We start from the raw sequence: 19,933 nt of genomic DNA, 5'->3' as shown, positions 1-19,933 counted from the left end.
CAGCCAGCGGGAGCTTTCCAGCCCAGTAAAGGGTTGACGTCTCGTGGCAAAACTTTCCAATTTTTGCCTCCTAGACCTGGTTCCTTTCCTCTTTTTTTTTTTTTCTTTTTCTATTCTAAGTCACTTCTGTCTCTTTCCCACGCACACAAGATATATTTACATGCATACATAGCTATATACATCAAATGTTTATGATTTTGAATTCGTGCATATCTAATATATAGACACTATACACGTACATGAGTAATGCTTGCCCGAGTCTGCTGTTTATTGAGGACCTAGTTTGTGCCAGACACTGTGGTCACACACACTAGATGAGATTGTTCTCACTGTGCTAAGGCACACAGTAAACACTCATTAAACACTACCTATTGTATCCTGCTGGATACAGCTCAGACTTTGGACGGGGGATGGCTCGGGCTTGACTACGGCCACCACCTCTCACTGGCCGTGTGACCCCAGGGGAGTCCCCGGAGCACACTTCCCTGTCCTCTCCTGGAACAGGTCACGGCTCCGAGAGCTGTTGCGAGGGTTGGATGAGTTAATAAGGACATAAAGCTTAGACGAATGGCAGGGCACAGGAAAGCACGTCACACAGATTGTTACCATAATTGCCATCAAGATTAATCCTTGCAGTGACCACATGAGAATGGATCTTATTATACTCATCTGACAAGGGAAGAAATTGAGTCTCAAAGAGGTGGTGTCATCTGTCCCCGTTGTGGGACTAACAAGGGCAGAGATGGGATGTGCACCCAGATGAGTCTGACCCAAAAGGAAGGTGCAGGCTTGTAACTGCCCACCCCACGGGGTCCCCCATCTCTGTGCTGTTGATGTCCTTCGAAGCTGGCCTGACACCCTCCTCTTCCTCAAGAAAGGCTCACTGAATTAGCCACACACACCCATGATAGCTCTTCCTCCTCGTTTATGACTTTGGCTTGTCGTTTAGTAGTCTTGAAATTGGAGTGAAGTTGCACCAGACCTCCTCTGACCCTGTCACTTGAGGATCTGCAGTGGGAACCAGAGCCTTTGACTGGGATCCTGACATGCATTGGGTCCTCCCAAGAGGCGGATGAGCGTGTAGCCTTTTCAAACTTTCAGTGGAGCATTTTGTAGGATTTCTGTTCTGGGGAACATGTTTGGGAATTGTTGATCAAATCCAGTGTCTTAAATTAGCAAATGCAGAAACTGAGGCCCCGAGAGATGAGTGCACGCAAGAAGTTAGTGGTCAGGCTGGGAGTAAGACCCTGAACTCCTGTCTGGGGGTTTGGCTCGTGCAACTGGCTCTTCTCACCTGGACTCCGTGTTCTTCTCCTGCCTGCTGCCCCTCCCCAGGCTATGCTGACCACATGGGGCTCGCTCAGTTCCGCCGGCAATTCCAGGTGCTGGACCCTCCACTCCTGAAGAAGCTCATGACAACCTCAGAGGGAATAGATGAGAGGAAGGTATGTAAAGGTGGATGAAAGAGGGGTGGGGGCCCTGGGTGCTCCAACTGAGGTCTGATGGGCTCCTGTTCCTCAGGGGATGGCCCCAGGGGGGCATCTGGACCAGCTGGGATCTGAGATCTGGGCCTTGGGGTCAAGGCTGAGGGTGGCATCAGGTTCTGCATAGGCCCCTGCTCCAGACTGCAGCCCCCAACAATGTCACTTGGGACCCTGCCCATCCCAGAATGAACCTTTTGAACCCTGTATAAGGAAGTGCAGGGAAAGAATAAGAATAGAGTGATGAGAAGTGAGTGTCCCAGCTAAAAGGGGCCCTAGCAAGATGAAAAGCCACCATTTGCAAAGGTTGCTCCACTTGGCACCAGCACCCCGAGTGTCTCTGAAAAGAGAGCTTCAGGGTCCAGCATGTTTGGGAAGTGTGTACACCAGGGCCGCATCTTTGAGAATTATAATGCACACCCCCTGCCTCAGGGCCTTTGCACTGGCTGGTCCCTCTGCCTAGAACACTCTTCTAGTCTTTGCACAGCTGGTGTCATCTTGTTATTCAGATGCCAGCTCAGATGTCACTGTCCAGCACATGTTGTTTTCATGTTTGCGTAGCACTTATCCTCCTCTGAAATTATGCAGAGCCCCTGGATGTTTTCTGTCTCCTCGCATGTGCTCCATAAGTTTTTTGTTGAATGAGTGAATGAGTGAATACACACACACCTAACTTTGCATTTTTCCCCTATGTGTCTTCTTTCTCCAACTCTCCTGTCAACTTATGGAATCTCCTCTTTACTCCTGGTGCCAAACTCTCGCTAAGTGCTTCTATTGAGCAGGACCGCAGGCTTATCCGTGATGACACAGCTCATTAGAATTTGCAGAGCCCGCTGTGTCTTTGCAACAGCCGTGCAAAACAAGAGCTGTTACACTCTACTCTGCAAATGACAACACGCAGGTTCTTAGAGGTGGTGTGACCCTCCTGAGGCCACACAGCCAGGCATTCGTGGATTTGCCCTGTAATCTCAAGTTTCTTGGTTCCAGGGGAGGGTGGTTGAAAGGGCATGGGCCTCAAGGTCAAACCGACCTGAATTTGACACCCAGCTGGAGCTGCGTGAACCTAAGAAAGTTACTTCCTCTTTCTTCCTCAGTTTGCTCGTCCGTAAAGTGGAAACAACAATAATGCCTAGCTCAGTGGGGTGTTCGGAGGATGATATGTAATAGTGTAGTTGGCTCGTGCAAGGCCTAGTGCCTAGTAAAGGTTCAATATATATTAAAGACCATCAGCAGCAGCAGCAGCAACATCATCATCATCTTTCAAGTCCAAGGTGATGACAGCCAAGCTGCAGAGACTCTGTATTCACAGCCAGGTTGAAACTTCATGTGTCTGTGTGTGCCTGCGACCCCCAGTCAATGAGTCAGAAGGCTAGAAGTAAGCAGAGTCACATCTCTTGGGTCCCTTCTTGGCTCTTTTCTGCAGGGGGAACCAGAGCATAGGCCTCCTTCAACAGACAAGGCAATGCTTTCTGCAGGGCCCTCCTAACTCGCTGAGGGAGGGGACATCAGACCCAGATGTCTGCGGCACAGGGCTGTCCCTTCTCCGGGTAGTGGTCCATTTTGGAAGCCATGAGTTTCTGCCGGGCTTGGTGCCATCAACCACTCTGTACCACTCTTCATTTGGGATTCCTTATTCCCACTTCCCCGAAACTTGATCTCTATTCAGAGGGTCTGGCATGGAGCCATTGAAGGGGTCTTGGGCTCCCCTGCAGTTGGACGTGGTGCGGGAGTGGGGTGCGGGGGCATTTTCAGCGGGGGCAATGGCATATGGAAGTATTTCTATTCTGGACGACTCAGCAGTTCTCTGTTATAGCCAAACCGAAACCACCTCCATATACACAAGAGGCCTCAGAAAATGGAAAATTACTAGCGGAATGGACTTGGTTGGGAATGTTTGCTGCTGCTTCTTCTTCTTTTTTTATTTGCTCACAAATTTCATTTGCTGCAGCATAGCATTTTGGTAGCAATGAAAGGAACACCATCCTGCCTCTTATGAAAAAGCTGATAAATATTCATTTGCCAGGCAACGTGGGATATGCCATGAATTAAACATGAACACGTGCTCGGGTGGGCAAACTGTCAGCCTCTGTGTGCAAAGCAGTTAAGACCTCAGGATTTAATAAGACAAGTTTGACAGCTAGAAAAGGTCAATATTGTCATTAGACGCTAGACGGCAGTAGAGGGAATTCATTGTCAGGGTGTAAAAGGGGCCTCGGTGAAGTCCCCTGTGTGCCTACCATGTGGAGTCCAAATGTTGGTTTTCATGCCAAGACTATTTCCCAGGGAATTACTCTCATTTTGCAGGGACTTGCTGGATATTTTGTATTCCTGAAACAAAAATAGCATATGCCTTTTATTCCAGATGAGCAAACTCTTATTGCAAAATATCATGCCAGTGTCAAAAGGTTACAGAACCATGACCTGAGACAGTTCTCAAAAGGTAAAGCCTTCCCTCTCTGGGAGCCATCCCCATTTCACAGCAGAGGCGACTGAGGCCATGACCACTCGGCCAGGTAGTGGTTGAGTTGGGATTTGAACTCAGGCTCTCGGATTCTTTACATAGGGTTTTTTTTTTTTTTTTTAAACTGTGGCAAAATACATGTAGCATAAACTTAACCACCTTAACCATGTTTTAAGACTGGTGGTATTAAGTACATTCACGTTGTTGTCAACCATCACCACCATCCACCTCTGCAACATTTTTCATCTTGCAAAACTGAAACTCTGTACCCATTGAATAATAACTCCTCAATGACTCCTCCGTCCAAGCCCAAGAAACCACCATTCTACTTTCTGTCTCTACAAATTTGCCCACTCTAGACACATCATATAAGTGAAATCATATTATATGTGTACTTTTGTGACTGGCTTATTTCCCTTAGCATAATGTCCTCAAGGTTCAGAATTTCCTTTTCTTTTTAAGGCTGAGTAATATTTCATTGTGTGTATATTCCTCATTTTATTTGTTCATTCACTGCTTCCATGTTTTAGCTTTTGTGAATAATGCTGCTGTGAGCATGGGTGTATAAATATGTCTTCAAGACCCTGCTTTCAATTCTTTTGGGCTTACCCAGAAGTGGAAGAGCTGGATCATATGGTAATTCTATTTTTGATTTGTCGAGGAATTGCCGTAGCATTTTCTATAGTGGCTGCACCGTTTTGCATCCCATGAATGCTGCACATGAATTCCAGTTTCTCCACATCCTTGCCAACACTTGTTATTATTATTAGTATTATTTTTTTGATAGTTGCCATCCTAACAGGTGTGAGGTGGCATTTCACTGTGGTTTTGATTTGCATCCCCCTAATGATTCCAGATGTTGAACATCTTTTCACGCTCACACAGGACTCTTGAATAGAAGCGCCTTGAAGGCAGGCAGAGTGCTTAGGGCAGTTCTGTACAAGATATGCCATCAATGGATGTTATTTTAAAATAATCATTATTAATTTCACCCAACTTTAACCAAATGCCTGCAATTCACCATAACCTGTGCGAGGCACCATAGATACGAGGGCGAACAGAACATATTCTCGAGGAGAAAGACACCAAAACAAGCAATTTCCATACAGAATTGGCTTTGGGACACCCCAGGAAATGCCACTGGAATTTTTGATATTTCAAGTGCAGGTGAGGGTGGGGCACTCAGGGAAGACACCTTAGAGAAGGTGATGCTTGCATTGAGCCTTGTGGGATAATTTGGAGGAATTGGGTAAGAGACAGAACATAGGGCATTGGGTATAGCACGTGCAAAGATCTGGAGTCACAAAGATGCACAGACAATTTAGTGTTGAGATGAACCCTAAAAGATGCCAAGTGACAAGAAAAGGGGCTGAGGAGTTTGGCAGGAGCAAATTCTGGGTTCTTGTTCACTGGGCTAGAGAGTCTGAGCTTTATCAGGTGGTCAGTGATGGCCCAGTTGATAAAACCCAGCAGGAGCGTGGCATAGAAGACCTGGTCTTTGTGACTTGGACTGACTTAAGCAAAATATTAAAGGAAGCGAAGCCCACTCTGCCCGTTCCATGATGCTCTTCAGGAGCAGTGTCCTCATGCTGACCTCCGGCTACTCAGCATGTTCCTATCTGCTCCAGACACCCGGGCATATACACTCAGGCCTCCAAAATGTCCCTGTCTTCCCCCTCTAATCATCTCGAGTCCTAGTCCTCTCTGCTAGGCTGCCCCATCTGGTTAAGACTATGCCTTAATCTACACCAAAGCCCACGCATAGTGGCTATAATGGTGGAGTCTCAGGCAGGTCCGTGGAGAAGCTCTTTCAGCTCACCTTGGCTACGTCCCAGACTGTAGTCCCTTCCCACTTCCCTTCCCTATTTCTGCCGCGAAAGCAGGTGTAGCCAAGTCTCTCTGATCGATGTGAGGGAACACTTGGGTCCGCCCTCTTCCTCTCAGAGTGTCTACAGAGTTGATTGATTTTAGCCAACACAATCTCTGTCCCTGGGGACTTGATCTGAAGAACATAATTAAGGGCTGTCAATTCATCTTCTCGAAGGCATCCACTCTTGTTCTGTCGCACACCCTCGTGGACACTCCTGTTTCCTCTAAATTCATGTCAAGAGTCTTTTACTGCTGGGAAGAGGCCCCTAGGAGACCATGGCCAAGGAGGGAGCTGTCCGCTTTCAGGGTGCTGAACAGTGATTCAGGAGCTCCCTTAAGTTTAGCCTCCTGTAACTGATTCATCATCCTCTTGCTCACCTGGCTGTCCCTGTCCCCTTCGAGTCTGCTGTTTTAATCATTTTACATGTTTCCCATTCAATTTTAACCAACCCAATTATATGTGTGTGTGTTTATTTGTTTTTCATGTAGTTTCTGTCTTGTTCCAGTAACTCTATCTATAGTCCTGAGCTTATAGAGTTAAATAACTGACACAGTTTCCACCCTGATGGAGTGAGAAGTCCAGTGGTTAAAGCATGTGGTTTAGAGTCAGACAGATGTGGCTTCAAACTGTGTCTTCCTCTAAATCTCTTTCTGTGAATCCATGCCCTTGACACATGGTAGCTGTACGACCGTAGACAACATGTAACAGGGCATAGCAAAGTGTCTGGCACATAGTAGGTTGCTCAACAGATGGAAGCCATTGGACCATGATGTGGGTTTCATGAGGGCAGGTGCTGTATAAACAGCAGCCAAATGGTTCACAGGGTGAGTAATCTATTCCACAGATACGGATTCTCCACATCACACTACTTATTGAGGAGTGAGTTGGGGAAGCACTTCCCAGCCACGGCTGTTCATTATTCCTGGGGTCTCTCACTGCCTGTCTGGCGTGTACAGCCTAATGTGAGATGTCAGCCCGTATGCTTTTTCGGGGTGTGCCCTTCTTGAACATTAAAGAGGAAGCTCTTTGCAAAGTTCTAGATAATAAAGGGACTCTATAAGTGGAAAGCATTATCTATAAGTTGAATTTCTCCCAGGTACGTTCTGGGATTCATAATTTGAATCTCCAAGGGTGAAGGTGAAAGAGTGTCATCACCCCACATTGCTGAAAAGGGGTTTATAACCTCCGAACCTCCACCCGTTACTAGTTTTGTTAAAACGTGACATGTGCCAGTCAGGGTAGGTAAGCATTCTGCGTGCATGATCTCAGTAAATTCTCCCTATACTTGGCCAAGATGTAACTGAGATCTGTTGGACTCTCAGATTTGGGCTCAATTTGCCATTGGATTTCTGAGCTTTTATACTTAAGGTGGAGAGATCTTGGGTGTGTTGAGATTCATGTGAGCTGAGGTGTAATGTTGACTTACAGTGAAGACAATGATCCACCTGTGCTCGATACCTGGGCTGCTTCATTGAATGAATCTTACCAGCTGTGAGTTACGGAAGTGGAATAGCTTAACAGGTTAGGGACACAGACTCCGGAGTCAGGCTTCCTGAGCACATGCCACGTCTCATCTGCCCACGGGCTGTGTGATTCTTGACAAGTTACTTAGCCCTTCTTTGATTCGGTTTCATTATCTTAAAATGGTGATAGGATCAAGTGACCTAATTAATTTAAAATATTAACACGGTACCTCACACACATACATTCATAGAGTAAATAATCAATAAATGTTACCAATTGCTATCTTGTCAAAAACAGTAATTTTACTATTTCTATGGATATGAATGCACTTTCCATAAAATGAAGACTTTTATCCTTTCCTTAAAAACCTCAAATGATTATTAAGATAAAATAATTTTGGGTTAATAATAGAAAGCATTTAAACTATATTTGGATTTTTTTGTTGCTTTTTGGCTATTAGGAAAAAGGCTGTTGTGGACATATGCATAGCAGTCTTTGCATAGAAATATGTTTACATTTCTCTTAGCTACATATATAGGAGTGGAGTTACTATGTTGTGTGGTAAATTTATGTTTAACTTTTAAAGAAACTACCAAATTGTTTTCCAAAGTGGCTGTACCTGGTGCATTCCCACTGGCAATGTATGAGACGTTCATTTTCTCCACATCCTCACCAGTGCTTGGGACTGTCTGTCTTTTTGATTCTAGCCATTCTGGTGTGTGCTAATGGTATCTCACTGTATAATAGTTTTAATTTGCGTTTTTCTTAATGATGTTGAGCTTTTGTGTGTGCACCTGTTAGCCATTTCTATATCTGTTTTGATGAAATCTCTATTCAATTTTAGCCCATTTTAATTGTGCTGTTAATATTACTGATTTGTAATAGTTCTTTATGTATTCTGGACACAAATTATATATCAGATATATACCTTGCAAATATTTTCTTCCAGCCTTGGCTTGTATTTTCATTTTCATAATGGTGTCTTTGAAGCACAGAGATTTTAATTTTCATGAAGTTCAACTTACTAATTTTTTAATGAATTGTGATTTTGTCATATCTAAAAACTTTTTGCCTAACCCTAGATTTTCTCCCACTTACCTCTAAAAGATGTATAGTTTTAGCTGTTCCATTTAGATATTTGATCCATGATGGGTTAATTTTTGTGTATGGTGTGACACACATGACTAAATTCATCCTTTTGCTTATTGATATCCAATTGTCCCAGTACTGCTCATTGGAAAGACTATGCTTTTCCCCAGTGAACTGCCTTGGAACCTTTGCCAAACATTTATTGACTGTAAATATTAAATTTTATTTCTGTAATCTCAATTTGTTCTGTTGGTCTGATTGTGGTAATTTGTGCCTTTCTTTCTCTTTCTCTTTATTCCTTGGTCAGTGTGAATAAACTTTGTCAAGTTTGTTGGTCTTTTCAAAGGACAAACTTTTGATTTCACTGATTTTTTTCTCTATTTGTTTTTCTGTTTTCTGTCTCATTGATTTCCACTCTATATTATTTCCTTCCTTCTGCTTGTTTTGTGTTTCATTTTCTCTACTTTTCCTGGTTTCTTAAGATGGAAGCTTAGGTTATTGATTATTGATCTTTCTTCTTTTCTGATATACCTGGTCCAAAGTTAAATTTCCCTTAAAGTACTACTTTAGCTGTATCTCATAAATTTCGATATATTTTAATTTATTTCAAAATATTTTCTAATTTCCAAGGTGATTTCTTCTTTGGCTCATTTGTTATTTGGAATGTGTTGTTTAATTTCTACAAATTTGGAGATTTCTCTTCCCCCCTCCCCCCGCTTATTGCATTCTAATTTAATGCCATTGTGGTTTGAGAACATATTTCATATGATTTCAGTGCTTTTAAATTTATTGAGACTTATTTTTTGGCCCAGCATATTATATTAATGTATCTAGGCTAGTAGTGTTCAAGGTGTGCTTGTACAGAACGTGTACTCTGCTGTTGTTGAGTAATTTATAGGTGTTAGTTGGGTTGATGTGGTTGATAGTGTTGTCCAAGTCTTCTATATCATTGCAGTTTTTATATCTATTTGTTTTATCAATTATTGAGAATCAGGTATTAACTGCTCTAACTGTTCAAGTCAAATTGTCTATTGGCCCCTTCATTCTGTCAATGTTTGCTTCATGTGTTTTGGGGCTCTGTGGTTAGGTACATATATATTTATAACTGCTACATCTGCCGATGGATCAACCCCTTATCACCATAAAATACCTCCCTTTTGTTTCTAGTAATGAATTTTTGTTTTAAATTCCATTTTGTTTGATATTAGTATAGCAACTCCAGCTATCTTTTGTTTAGTGTTTACATGGTATACCGTGTTTCATTCCCTCCTCTCCTTGTAACCTGTCTTTGAATCTAAACTGTGTCTCTTGTAGCCAGTGTATAGCTGAATCTTTTGTTTCTTAAATCCAGGCTGACAATCTCTGCCTTTTTATTAAAGTGTCTGATCCTTTGATGTGTAATGTGATTTACACCATCATTTTGCTGTTTGTTTTCTTTATGTGCTTCATGTCTTCTTTTATTCGTCTTCTTCACTTCCTTCTTTTGTGCAAACTATGTATTTTCCAGCGGACTATTTGAATACACCCTTCTTCTAGTGGTCGTTCTAGGGATTACAGTATGCATTGTAATTCATAATGCTCTACTTCAGATTGATACTAACTTAATTCTGGTAAAATATAAAATCTTTGCTCTAACATAGCTCCGTTTCACTTTAGTGATATTATTGTAATACACGGTTGACTCTGTATGTGTCTGCGAGGTCCACATCTGGAGAGTCAACTAACTACTGATTGAAAATATGAAAAAAAAAGTGGATGGTACTGCTGATTGAAAATATTGGGAAAAAAATGAATGATTGTATCTGTATAGAGCATGTACAGACTTTTTTCTTGTCATTTTCCCTTAACACATTGACTGCCACACTAGAAAAATGACTGCCACATTGGGGCCATGGTGTTTTATTATGAAAATGAAATAAAAACTTTGAAAACAAAACAACCCTTTTGAATTTCATGAAAAATTTGCTATTTTTTTTATTGTTTTCTGTGCATGAGTTATATGCAATTAAATTGTCAATATTAATTGCAACAATAAGAACATCAACAAGTAAGATTTTCATGAACCAACTGCAGGGTTTTGCCCAGGGGGCCACCCAACATGTAACATGTATGCTACAGCATGGCAGCGTGAGTTGCCTGTGCACCAATGGCTCCCAAGGTAAAGAGACATGTGAGTTACACATACTTCATGAGGCCCTGGGCTCAAAACTAGTGTGAGTTAAATACAACTTGCATGGCAGTTAATGAGTTAAACAATACATTACAACAATTATTTACATGGCATTTACATTGTATTAGGTATTATAAGTAATCTAGAGATGATTTATAATATGCAGGAGGATATGCATATGTTACATGCAAATATTATGCTATGCCACTTTATAGAAGGGGCTTGAGAAGCCATAGATTTTGGTATCCTCTGGGGGGGAGGGGGGGTTCTGGAACAAATACGCCATGAATACCGAGGAGTGATTGTGTATCACATCTATATACGTTATAAACTCAACAACACAGCTTTATAATTTTCTTTTATTTAATGTTACATCTTTTAAAGTAATTAAGGGAAGAAAAGAGAAAAATATATTTATATAGATCTTTATATTTACCTGTGTATTTATATTTTCCTGTATTGTTCAGTTCTTTAAGGATTTGAAATACCTCTCGTATCATTTCTTTCATCCTGAAGGACTTCCTTTAATATAAGTAAGGAAGTAAGGCAGGCCTGATAGAAATAAGTTCTCTCAGTCTTTGTTTGCCTGGGAAAGTCTTTATTTCACCTTTGTTTTTGAAGAATAGTTTTACCAGATATAGAATTTTTGATTGACAGGTTTGTTTTTTCCTTTCAGTACTTTTAATTTATTTATTTATTTTTATTTATTTATTTTTTATTTTTATTTTTTTTAATTATTTTATTTTATTTTATTTTATTTTTTGAGACAGAGTCTCTCTCTGTTGCCCCAGCTAGAGTGCAGTGGTGTCATCATAGTTCACTGCAACCTCAGACTCCTGGGCTCATGTAATCCTCCTGCCTCGGCCTCCCAAGTAGCTGGGACTACAGGCAGGCACCACCATGCCCGGTTAATTTTTCTATCTTTTGTAGAGACGAGGTCTCTCCCAGGCTGGTCTTGAACTTTTAATATGTAATCCCACTGCATTCTGGACTTCATTGGTTCTGCCAATGATGTTTTCTCCAAAATAAGTTATTCTTCTCTTTCTCCTTCCAAGATTTTCAAGTTTGACTATGATGAATCTTGGGGTGGCTTCTTTGTGTTTGTTCTATTTCAAATTCCTTGTCCTCCTTGGATGCATAAATTGATTTTAGGGAGGGCAAGTTTGGGAGGTTTCTCGCCACCACTTCTCATATTTTTTCTGTCCCTTTCTCCTCTCCTTTTCAGACTCTCATTATGCATATGTTGGCATGCTTAATGCGGCCATGCATGTCTCTGAGGCTCCATTTATTTTTCTTTGTTCCTGTTTCTCTCTATTCTTCAAATTGGATAACTTCTAACTTCCATTGATCTATCTTCAAGTTTGCTGACGCTTTAATCTGTCATCTCAGATCAGCTGTTGAGCCCCTTTAGTGAATTTATCATTTCAGTTAATTTATTTTTCAAATGAAGAAAATCATTTGGATCTTTTTTTATCATTTCCATTTCTTTATTGATGTCTTATAGTTCACAAGTCATTATTATTATACTGTCCTTTAATTCATTAAGCACTGTGTCCTTCAGTTCTTTGAACATATTTATAACAGCGGCTTTGAAGTCTTTGCTAATTCCAAACTCTGAACCCAAAAAGATAATTCCTACTGACTGCTTTCCCCCATCCTGAGTTTAAACCATAATTCCAGTGTTTTTGCATATCCTATAATTTTTGTTAGAAGCCAGACATCTTAGATGATATATGATAGCAACTCTAGGTTCTGATCTTTTCTTAACCATGTAGTAACTTGTCTTGATTGGAATTATGGAATCTGTCTCCTCCGTGGTGTGGGACCACTGATATCTCTGCGCAGCTTTTAAAAATTGCACCACATGTACTCACCAGCAAATTGGTTTCCCTGATCATCACCTAAGTGCACATTTGGGAATAACACCAATTGGGTGTTGGACAGATGTGGGGGGCGGGGGGAGGGGATGGGTGTATACCTACATAATGAGTGCGATGCTCACTGTCTGGGGAATGGACACGCTTGAAGCTCTGACTCGGGGGGATGGGGGGAGCATGGGCAACATACATAACCTGAACTTTTGTACCCCTATAATAAGCTGAAATTTAAAAAAATTGGGGTTTTTATTTTAAAGCCTGGCTTCCCAGGGGTTGCCGCTGTGTGTCAGCACGGCTTAGTGATCAGCAGGGGTGGTTATCAAACACCTTGAATCTGTGAGGCTTCCACGTTCTTCTGCTGAATCTGTGTGTGGGTTGGAAACATATGTTTCCATATGTTGCAATTGTGCTTTGGCCTTGACATTCGGTTTGGCCCTTTCACTTATTTTCTGTCTGTGCACACGGCCTCATGTTCAAATTGGGGCAAGTCGATAGCTAGGGGGCCGTCTCTAGTCTCTCCTGTTACTGTGTCCAGTCTGGAGCCAGGAATATACGGGCATTTATCAAGCCCATTGTGATTGTCCCATTTCCCATGTCTCCTGGTTAAATTTTGGCTTATCCACGGTCCAGAGTGCGCCTCCATCAGGACAACAACCTCAGGCTTAGCGGTGCCTTTGGCCTTTCTCATTTCACTTGTTGCCAAGACCGCCATTGTTTCCGACAACTCTCCCGAGTGTGGGGCTTTTGCATGATTTCCTCCATTTAGGTGCGCCCCTTCCGGCAGCAACGCTGATAGCTTGCACAGCTTGCCTGGCTCCGGAAGGACCACGGCAGTGACAGAGCTGGGGTGGGGCGGGCGGAGGGTAAGCGTGGGAGAACCCTAATGAAGACAGCCACAGACTCCCACTGTTCCTACCTGTGGTTCCGTAGTTTTTCTTGAATAAATACTCGTCAATTTTCTGTATCCCTTCATTCAATTTTTAGAGTATGGAAGTTGTTGTTATTGGAAATTTTATTCATTTTTATTATTTTTTGGGGGAGGGGAGAGGACTCGTTAAGCTCCTTGCTCCACCGTTTGCGAGTATTACTGTTACATGCTGCCTCTATGGCCTCATTAAGCCCCCACCAGGGCCCTGTAGGACAGACGTGATTAACTCATATTCTAGAAAAGGAAACTGAAGACCAGAGAGGAGGAGTGGCTTGCTCAGGGCCACACAGCCAGTGAATGGTGGATCTGAACTGGGTCCCGGCACTGGAGGGTGGAGAAAAGCCTGGGAGCTGATTCCTTGGTTTTGGGTTTCCCTCCATCAGTTCCTACAAATGTGAGCAGCCATTTCATTGTACTGGGCCTCACTTTCTCTGTCTGTAAAATGGGGATGAAATAGTACCTGCTGCTGAGAATTGGAAACAGAGCGAGTTATTATATGTAAAGCAGTTAGAACATGGATCAGACTCGAAACCATGCTGGAAACTGTTTTCTGGGAGCAAAATGGCCAACATTTGACTCACAAAACAAAAAAACATAGAATTTCGTGATGAGAGGGATAAGCTTCAATGACCCAGACAATTCCAGTACATGAAAGAGATGATTCCATAAAGACATGGGATGAGGAAAAATTTCTTATGGTCACTTGGGTTCCTGCCCTGTCTTTTTCCACCAAGTGGCTGTTGGGCAGTGATTACATTATGTTGAACCAAATCAGATAATTGATATTTGCTCTAAACAAATGGCAATTTTATAGGATTCAATCTAATAGTAATGTTAATGACAGTGATAGCAATTCAGTGCAACGTCATTTGCAAAGTCCTTTTCGTATGTTCTCAGTTAATGCTCCCCATTGCTGCATGGTCCAGGCAGGGAATATTGTCCCCACTTTGCAGGTGAGGAAGAGCATCAACGCCTGCACATACCCACCCATGCCACCATTTGAACTTAAACTCTCTTGTCTGTACAATGAGGTCAACTGAACAGAATATCTGTCTTAAAGCTAGTAGTCTTGGCTACATAGACATCTAAGGGATTCTAAGAAAACATGGAGGTAGAGAAGGATCCTCAGCTATTGTGGTGGTTAAGTGTGTGCTTTGGGAGTGTTTGGAGTATATGCAAGAAATAGAAGCCTTCATCCATGTTCTGCAACCCATTTGTCCGGTTTGGACCAGAGCAGAGGTGACTATGAGGGTGGAATATCTCCTAATGTTTATTGAGTATCTACTACATGCCCTTGCTAAAAGCCCCCCATAAGCACAATCTCAGAATCTTCTGAAACAAGTGTTATTTTTGTCCCCATCTTTCAAGAAGGAGTCTGAGGTTCACAGTAAAGCCCTTGCCCAACGTCACACAGTTTATGAATGATAAAACCCAGATCTGAACACAGGTGGCTCTAACTCCAGATCCTTGTATTTTCCCCCATAAAATCTACCCTAGTTCTTACCTCTGAAATAGATTTAGAAAAATATCATTGGCCGTATATTTCATTATTTTATCCATACATCTCTTTTTAGCCAATTTTTTTATTGTGTTTTCTTCTTGTGCAGAGAGAAAAGATGTTGTATTTTGAATATATTGGTTTTATGCATTTTCTTCACCTACAGCTCCCTTGGAACATTTGTGGCTAAAATGTAGTAAGTGAAACCACTGAAATTTTGGAAGGGTATCATGGAATGTTCTTCCAGGAGGTCAGAAGATGAAGCTTCTTTCCTGATTGCAGTTTGGGACTAGACTTTTAATAAGCAATTTTTTTTTTTTTTGGTATCTCAGGAAGTTCTCCGTGATGCCATTGACCTATGGAATTGAAACTCGTCCACTAAATTATTCCAGTCTCATAATACCTTTTGCTTCTCGAGCATTGCAATTACTTTTTTGACAGTTTATTCTGAAAATAGACTTTCTTATTTTCAGCGAATGGAAGAGCAATGAGGGGTGGTGTGGGGGTGGAGTGGGAGGGAAATTGGCAGTCACAAGGGAACCAGACATGACCTGTATTTGTCTGAGGGTGCAAATCCCTGGCAGGGTTGTTTCAACGCCTACGTGACAATTTACAAGAGGAGGATTCCATTAAACGGCTGGTGATGTGGTCTGTGCTGCATCTAGAAATCTCTTTGAGTGTAATTATTTCTCCTGCATGGGGCTGCTTTTCCCTACCATTGGATCTCCCTTGTTTAGGTGTTCCTTCATTGAGTCACCGTATTTGTTGAGCTCCTACTGTATGCACAGAACAGTGCTATAGTGCAGTGGAGGAAATCAGAGAGGAATTAAACACAGGCTGTAGGTCAGGCAGACAAGGGTGATGTCCACATCATTTATTTAGCATGTGTGCATGAGAGTGAGGCAGTATCTAGTTAGTATGATGAGTGAAGCACAGAGTGCTGGGAAGGCTGTCACAGGGTGACTTAGTGACATAGCATGTGAATTTCTTAGTCCCCTGAATCCTCTGGAGCCATTCTAGGCAAGTGGAGCAGCTCAAGACATGGCTGTCGCCACATAGCCAGACCTTGATTGGAATCTGCCTCTTGCCCTGTGTGTAGCCTCAGAATCTTGGAAAAAACACCTATACTTAGGGCATTGTTTCTGGTGTGTGTGTATGTGTGTGTGTGCAGTAAAATATACGTAATATGAAATTTACCATCTTAACCATTTTAAGATGTACAGTTCAGTGCATTAAATACTTTCACAATGTAACTATCGCCACCGTCCATCTCCATAACTCTTTTTTGTCTTGCAAAACTGAAACTCTGTACCCATTAAACAATAACTCTCCATTGCCCCTATCCTCAACCCCTAGCCACCACCATTCTACTGCCTGTCTCTATGAATTTGGCTACCCTAGGTACCTAATAGAAGTGGAAACTCACAGTATTTGTCCTTTTGTGATTGGCTTGTTTCACTTAGCATAATGCCTTTAAGGTTCGTACAAGTTGTAGTGTCAGAATTTCCTTCCTTTGCAAGGCTGAGTAATATTACGTTGGGTGGGCATACTACATACTGTTTATCCGTCTATCCCTGGGTTGTTTTTGCCCTTTGTCCATTGTGAGTGACGCTACTATGAACACAAATGTATAAATTCCCCTTTAAGACCCTGTTTTCAATTCTTTTGGATATATACACAGAAGTGGAATTGCTGGATCACATAGTACGTCTCTCTGTAATTTGTTGAGGAACTGCCATATTCTTTTCCATAGAATCTGCCTCCTTGATTTTATGCTATTATAATAATAGTTTGTACCTTCAGTTTTCCGGTCTGTAAAGTGGGCATAGTAGCATGACGACCGATGTTAAGGTTGCTGAAAGGATGAAACAACTTGGTGTCTGTGATGGTCCCGGTCGAATGGATGGCATACAGTAGGTGCTCAGTACATGCTCACCGTCTGCACTTGCCAAAGCTCACAGACATGTGGGGTCCTCCTTGCTCCTGGTGCATCAGCTGTTCGGCTAGCTCGACCTTGCCCTTTAGGCGTCTCCTACCTTCTGCATACCTTCTCCTCCTGACTTCCCTCCTCCCCCCGCAGGCCGTGGAGGAGCTCCTGCAGACCCTGGACCTGGAGAGGAAGGCGGTGGCCATGGGGCACAGCCAAGTGAGTAGAGTTTCTTTCTCACGACATTCTGCCCATCACATCGGGCATCCAGATGTGACCTGATTCTTGTCCTACCTCCATTGTCCATTATCCCTGTGGTGTCCTTTTTCCAAACTAAAAACAAAGTTACTGTTTTCTGCCCTGCCTATCTTAAAAGATCATGAAGACAAACTGTCATCATATGGATGGAAATAACATTGAGAAATATCACTGGTTAGAGGTTACATTCCCAGGGACTTTAGGGCTTTGGGAGAATGAACACGCTGGTCCTCAACAGGAACTTCTGAGCCTCAAAAGGAGCTGCCATAAAACCTAGGAAGAAACACTTATTCTCACTCAGAGCCTTTTAACTCCTACTTTGCAACCAGCTGTAACACTGCTACAGTCCTAGCTGATTGACAGTAGGAAGTGAAAAGAAAGAAGGGCCTTGAGAAGGCACATGATTATTCAAGTGGAGAAAAATAACTTTTCCCAAACTGCTGTTGAGCCAAAAACTCTTCCAAATAATGCTTAAATGTTTAGAGAAGAATCTTCACACTTCCCCAATAGGCTTGTATATGCTGCAAGTTCTCAAGAAGGGAAACAAGGTACTTAGAGCTTCTCAAACTATTTGACCATGGAACCCCCCAGCCTTTTGTCTCTGTGGCATGCTCATTACCATCTCCTGGAGCTAGTGTCCCGTGGGCTCTAGTTTGGGAAGTGGGGCACAGAGATTTTAAACTCAAGGATCAAGTGGTGGGCAGGGGAAAAGGGACAGAGTTTAGAGATCCAAATTGGAGAGGGAACAGACAAAAGGAGAAGTTGCTCCGTCCATCCCCCCACCTAGTTATCTGCTGGTTGATTGATGCCATCCAATAAACCTCTGCCAATTGCCTTCCGCCCCCAGGTGCTATGTGAGGTGCTGGAAAGGGTCCTGCTCCCCAGAAGCCCACCGTGGTGGCATTCTTGGCAATTTGTAGTTCATGGAGCCTGTGCCATAGTGAGTCCCTGAAAACAGCCCCTTCCTCAGAGAGCTCACAGCCGTTTACTCTGGCTGCAGCCCTCGGCTCACCCACGCTAGTATCCCCCGACTGGCCTCTTAGTCCTGGCAAGATGTTGTTACTCTACTGTGGTCCCAACCCAATTTCTCCCGCTAGGAGTTGCAGCACCTGGGCTTTTGCTGACTTTTTCAATAGAGAGAATGAAGCTGTCATTCCCAGGGCTCCCACCATGAGCCAGGCACTACGCCCGGCAACCGCACATTGTCTTCTTCTTTGTTCCTGACAGTCTTCTGCGAGATAACAAGTACGATCCTGATTTTCCGACGAGGAAGCCGTACCTCTGGGAAATAAGCCTCCTTTCAGATCTTACAGATACCTGAGGGTGCAGGCTCCACGCAAACCTGTATATGTCCAAACCCCGGGGGCTTTTCTAGACGCTATGGGTACTCTTGTTCATGAACAGCAATGCAGTCATGTGTCACTTAATGATGGGGGTATGTTCTGAGAAATTATCATTAGTCAATTTCGTTGCGTGAACATCGTAGCATGCACTTACCCAAACCTAGACGGGAGAGCCTGCTACACACCTAGGCTATGGGGTCTAGCCTACTGCTCCACGGCTGCAAACCTGTGCAGCACATCACTGTGCTGAATACCGTAGGCAACCGTAACACAATGGTCAGTAGTTTTGGATCTGAACAAATATAGAAAAGGAATAGTAAAAATATGGTATTATCATCTTATGGGACTTCTGTCGTATCCATGGTGTGTTGTTGACTGGAATGTCCTTCTGTGGCACATGACTGTATATATAGCACATTCTTTACACACAGGTCTTGGGGGTCCTAAGTCGGGGGGTTGTTCTTCAGCTCAGGACACTTCATCCTTCTAGACGAGCGGTTCTCAAAGTATGGTCCCTGGACCGGCAGCGTCACTGTCACCGGAGAGCTTGCTAGAAACACAGATTCTTAGGCTCGCCCCAGACTAATGAATCAGAAACTCTGGGTGGAGCCCAGGGGTCTGTGTGGTCACACGCCTTCTAGATCATTCCAACGTACTCAAGTCTGAGAACCACTGGTCTCGATAATTACTCAGTCATTGCATGAATGCAAAAGTCAGTCCTTACGATCCTAGCAGCTATTGCAGAGCAAGGGAGAAGACAGGAGAAGGTGGTCACAGTCTTGCAGTGGCGGGAGCAAGAGGTCTGTAAGCCGAAACATCTCGGGAATAAACCATTATTGAATAATTCTTGGTGTTCACTGACAAACTGTGAAGAGCAAATCAAGATCGATGCATCCTTTCAGAAGCCAGGCTGGGGAATAGATTGAGACAATTTAAGGGCAGATACAACACCTTATGCCTTGTAGGATTTGGCCTCAGTTACCCCATCTGTAAAATGGAGTCACCACTTTCTCCCTCCCAAGATGACTTTAGGAATCAGTAAATCGTCATCGGACAGGGGCTGACTGTCACTACTTGCTGAATACACTTGTCACTGGGGCAAGAAGCTTATCACATGGGATAACATTTTAATGTTTAAAGAATTAAACTTCCCTAATCTGGGAAATTACTAGGAGGAGAGGAGCTAATTCCTCGGCCTTACCAGATACGGGAGCTATCGCCATATCAGATTTTTAAAAACCTCGGCCTTCAGAATTTTTAGAGGAAAAACAGCTTGCGCAGTAGTGGCCCCTGTGGATTCCTTAGAGGCGGGGATTTGGCGATGTTACACTCTGTTTGCGTCCGATAAGCAGCTGGATCCGTGAAAAGCGAATAATTTAGATTTTTCTTTGTGATTTTTCAACCCCCGGTGCCTTATCAGGGCTTGTGCCGAGGGCTGTGGCATTTATGAAAAAGGTGTGATCCCGCATGCAGTGGGCCTTCTGGTCGGCAATATGCTCTTAAAAGGCAAAAAAAAAAAAAAAAAAAAAAAAGTCAAGATACGATTCTGCAGAGGCAATGACTTATT

At 42.9% G+C, this 19,933-nt stretch overlaps 1 protein-coding gene across 1 annotated transcript in view; it reads left to right on the top strand.

Annotated features, from left to right (window-relative positions):
- MYO18B (myosin XVIIIB) overlaps positions 1-19,933 on the top strand; it is a 231,417-nt gene that overhangs the window by 70,168 nt on the left and 141,316 nt on the right. The window contains exons 20-21 of the mRNA XM_069497098.1: positions 1,336-1,445; positions 16,919-16,984. Coding sequence (XP_069353199.1) covers positions 1,336-1,445; positions 16,919-16,984 — 176 coding nt within the window. The remainder of the gene's footprint in view (positions 1-1,335; positions 1,446-16,918; positions 16,985-19,933) is intronic.

Source organism: Eulemur rufifrons, chromosome 21, assembly GCF_041146395.1.
Source record: "Eulemur rufifrons isolate Redbay chromosome 21, OSU_ERuf_1, whole genome shotgun sequence".
NCBI classification, from domain to species: Eukaryota; Metazoa; Chordata; class Mammalia; order Primates; family Lemuridae; genus Eulemur; species Eulemur rufifrons.
Note: the sequence above shows the minus strand (reverse complement) of the source record. Positions and strands in the feature narration are given on the sequence as shown.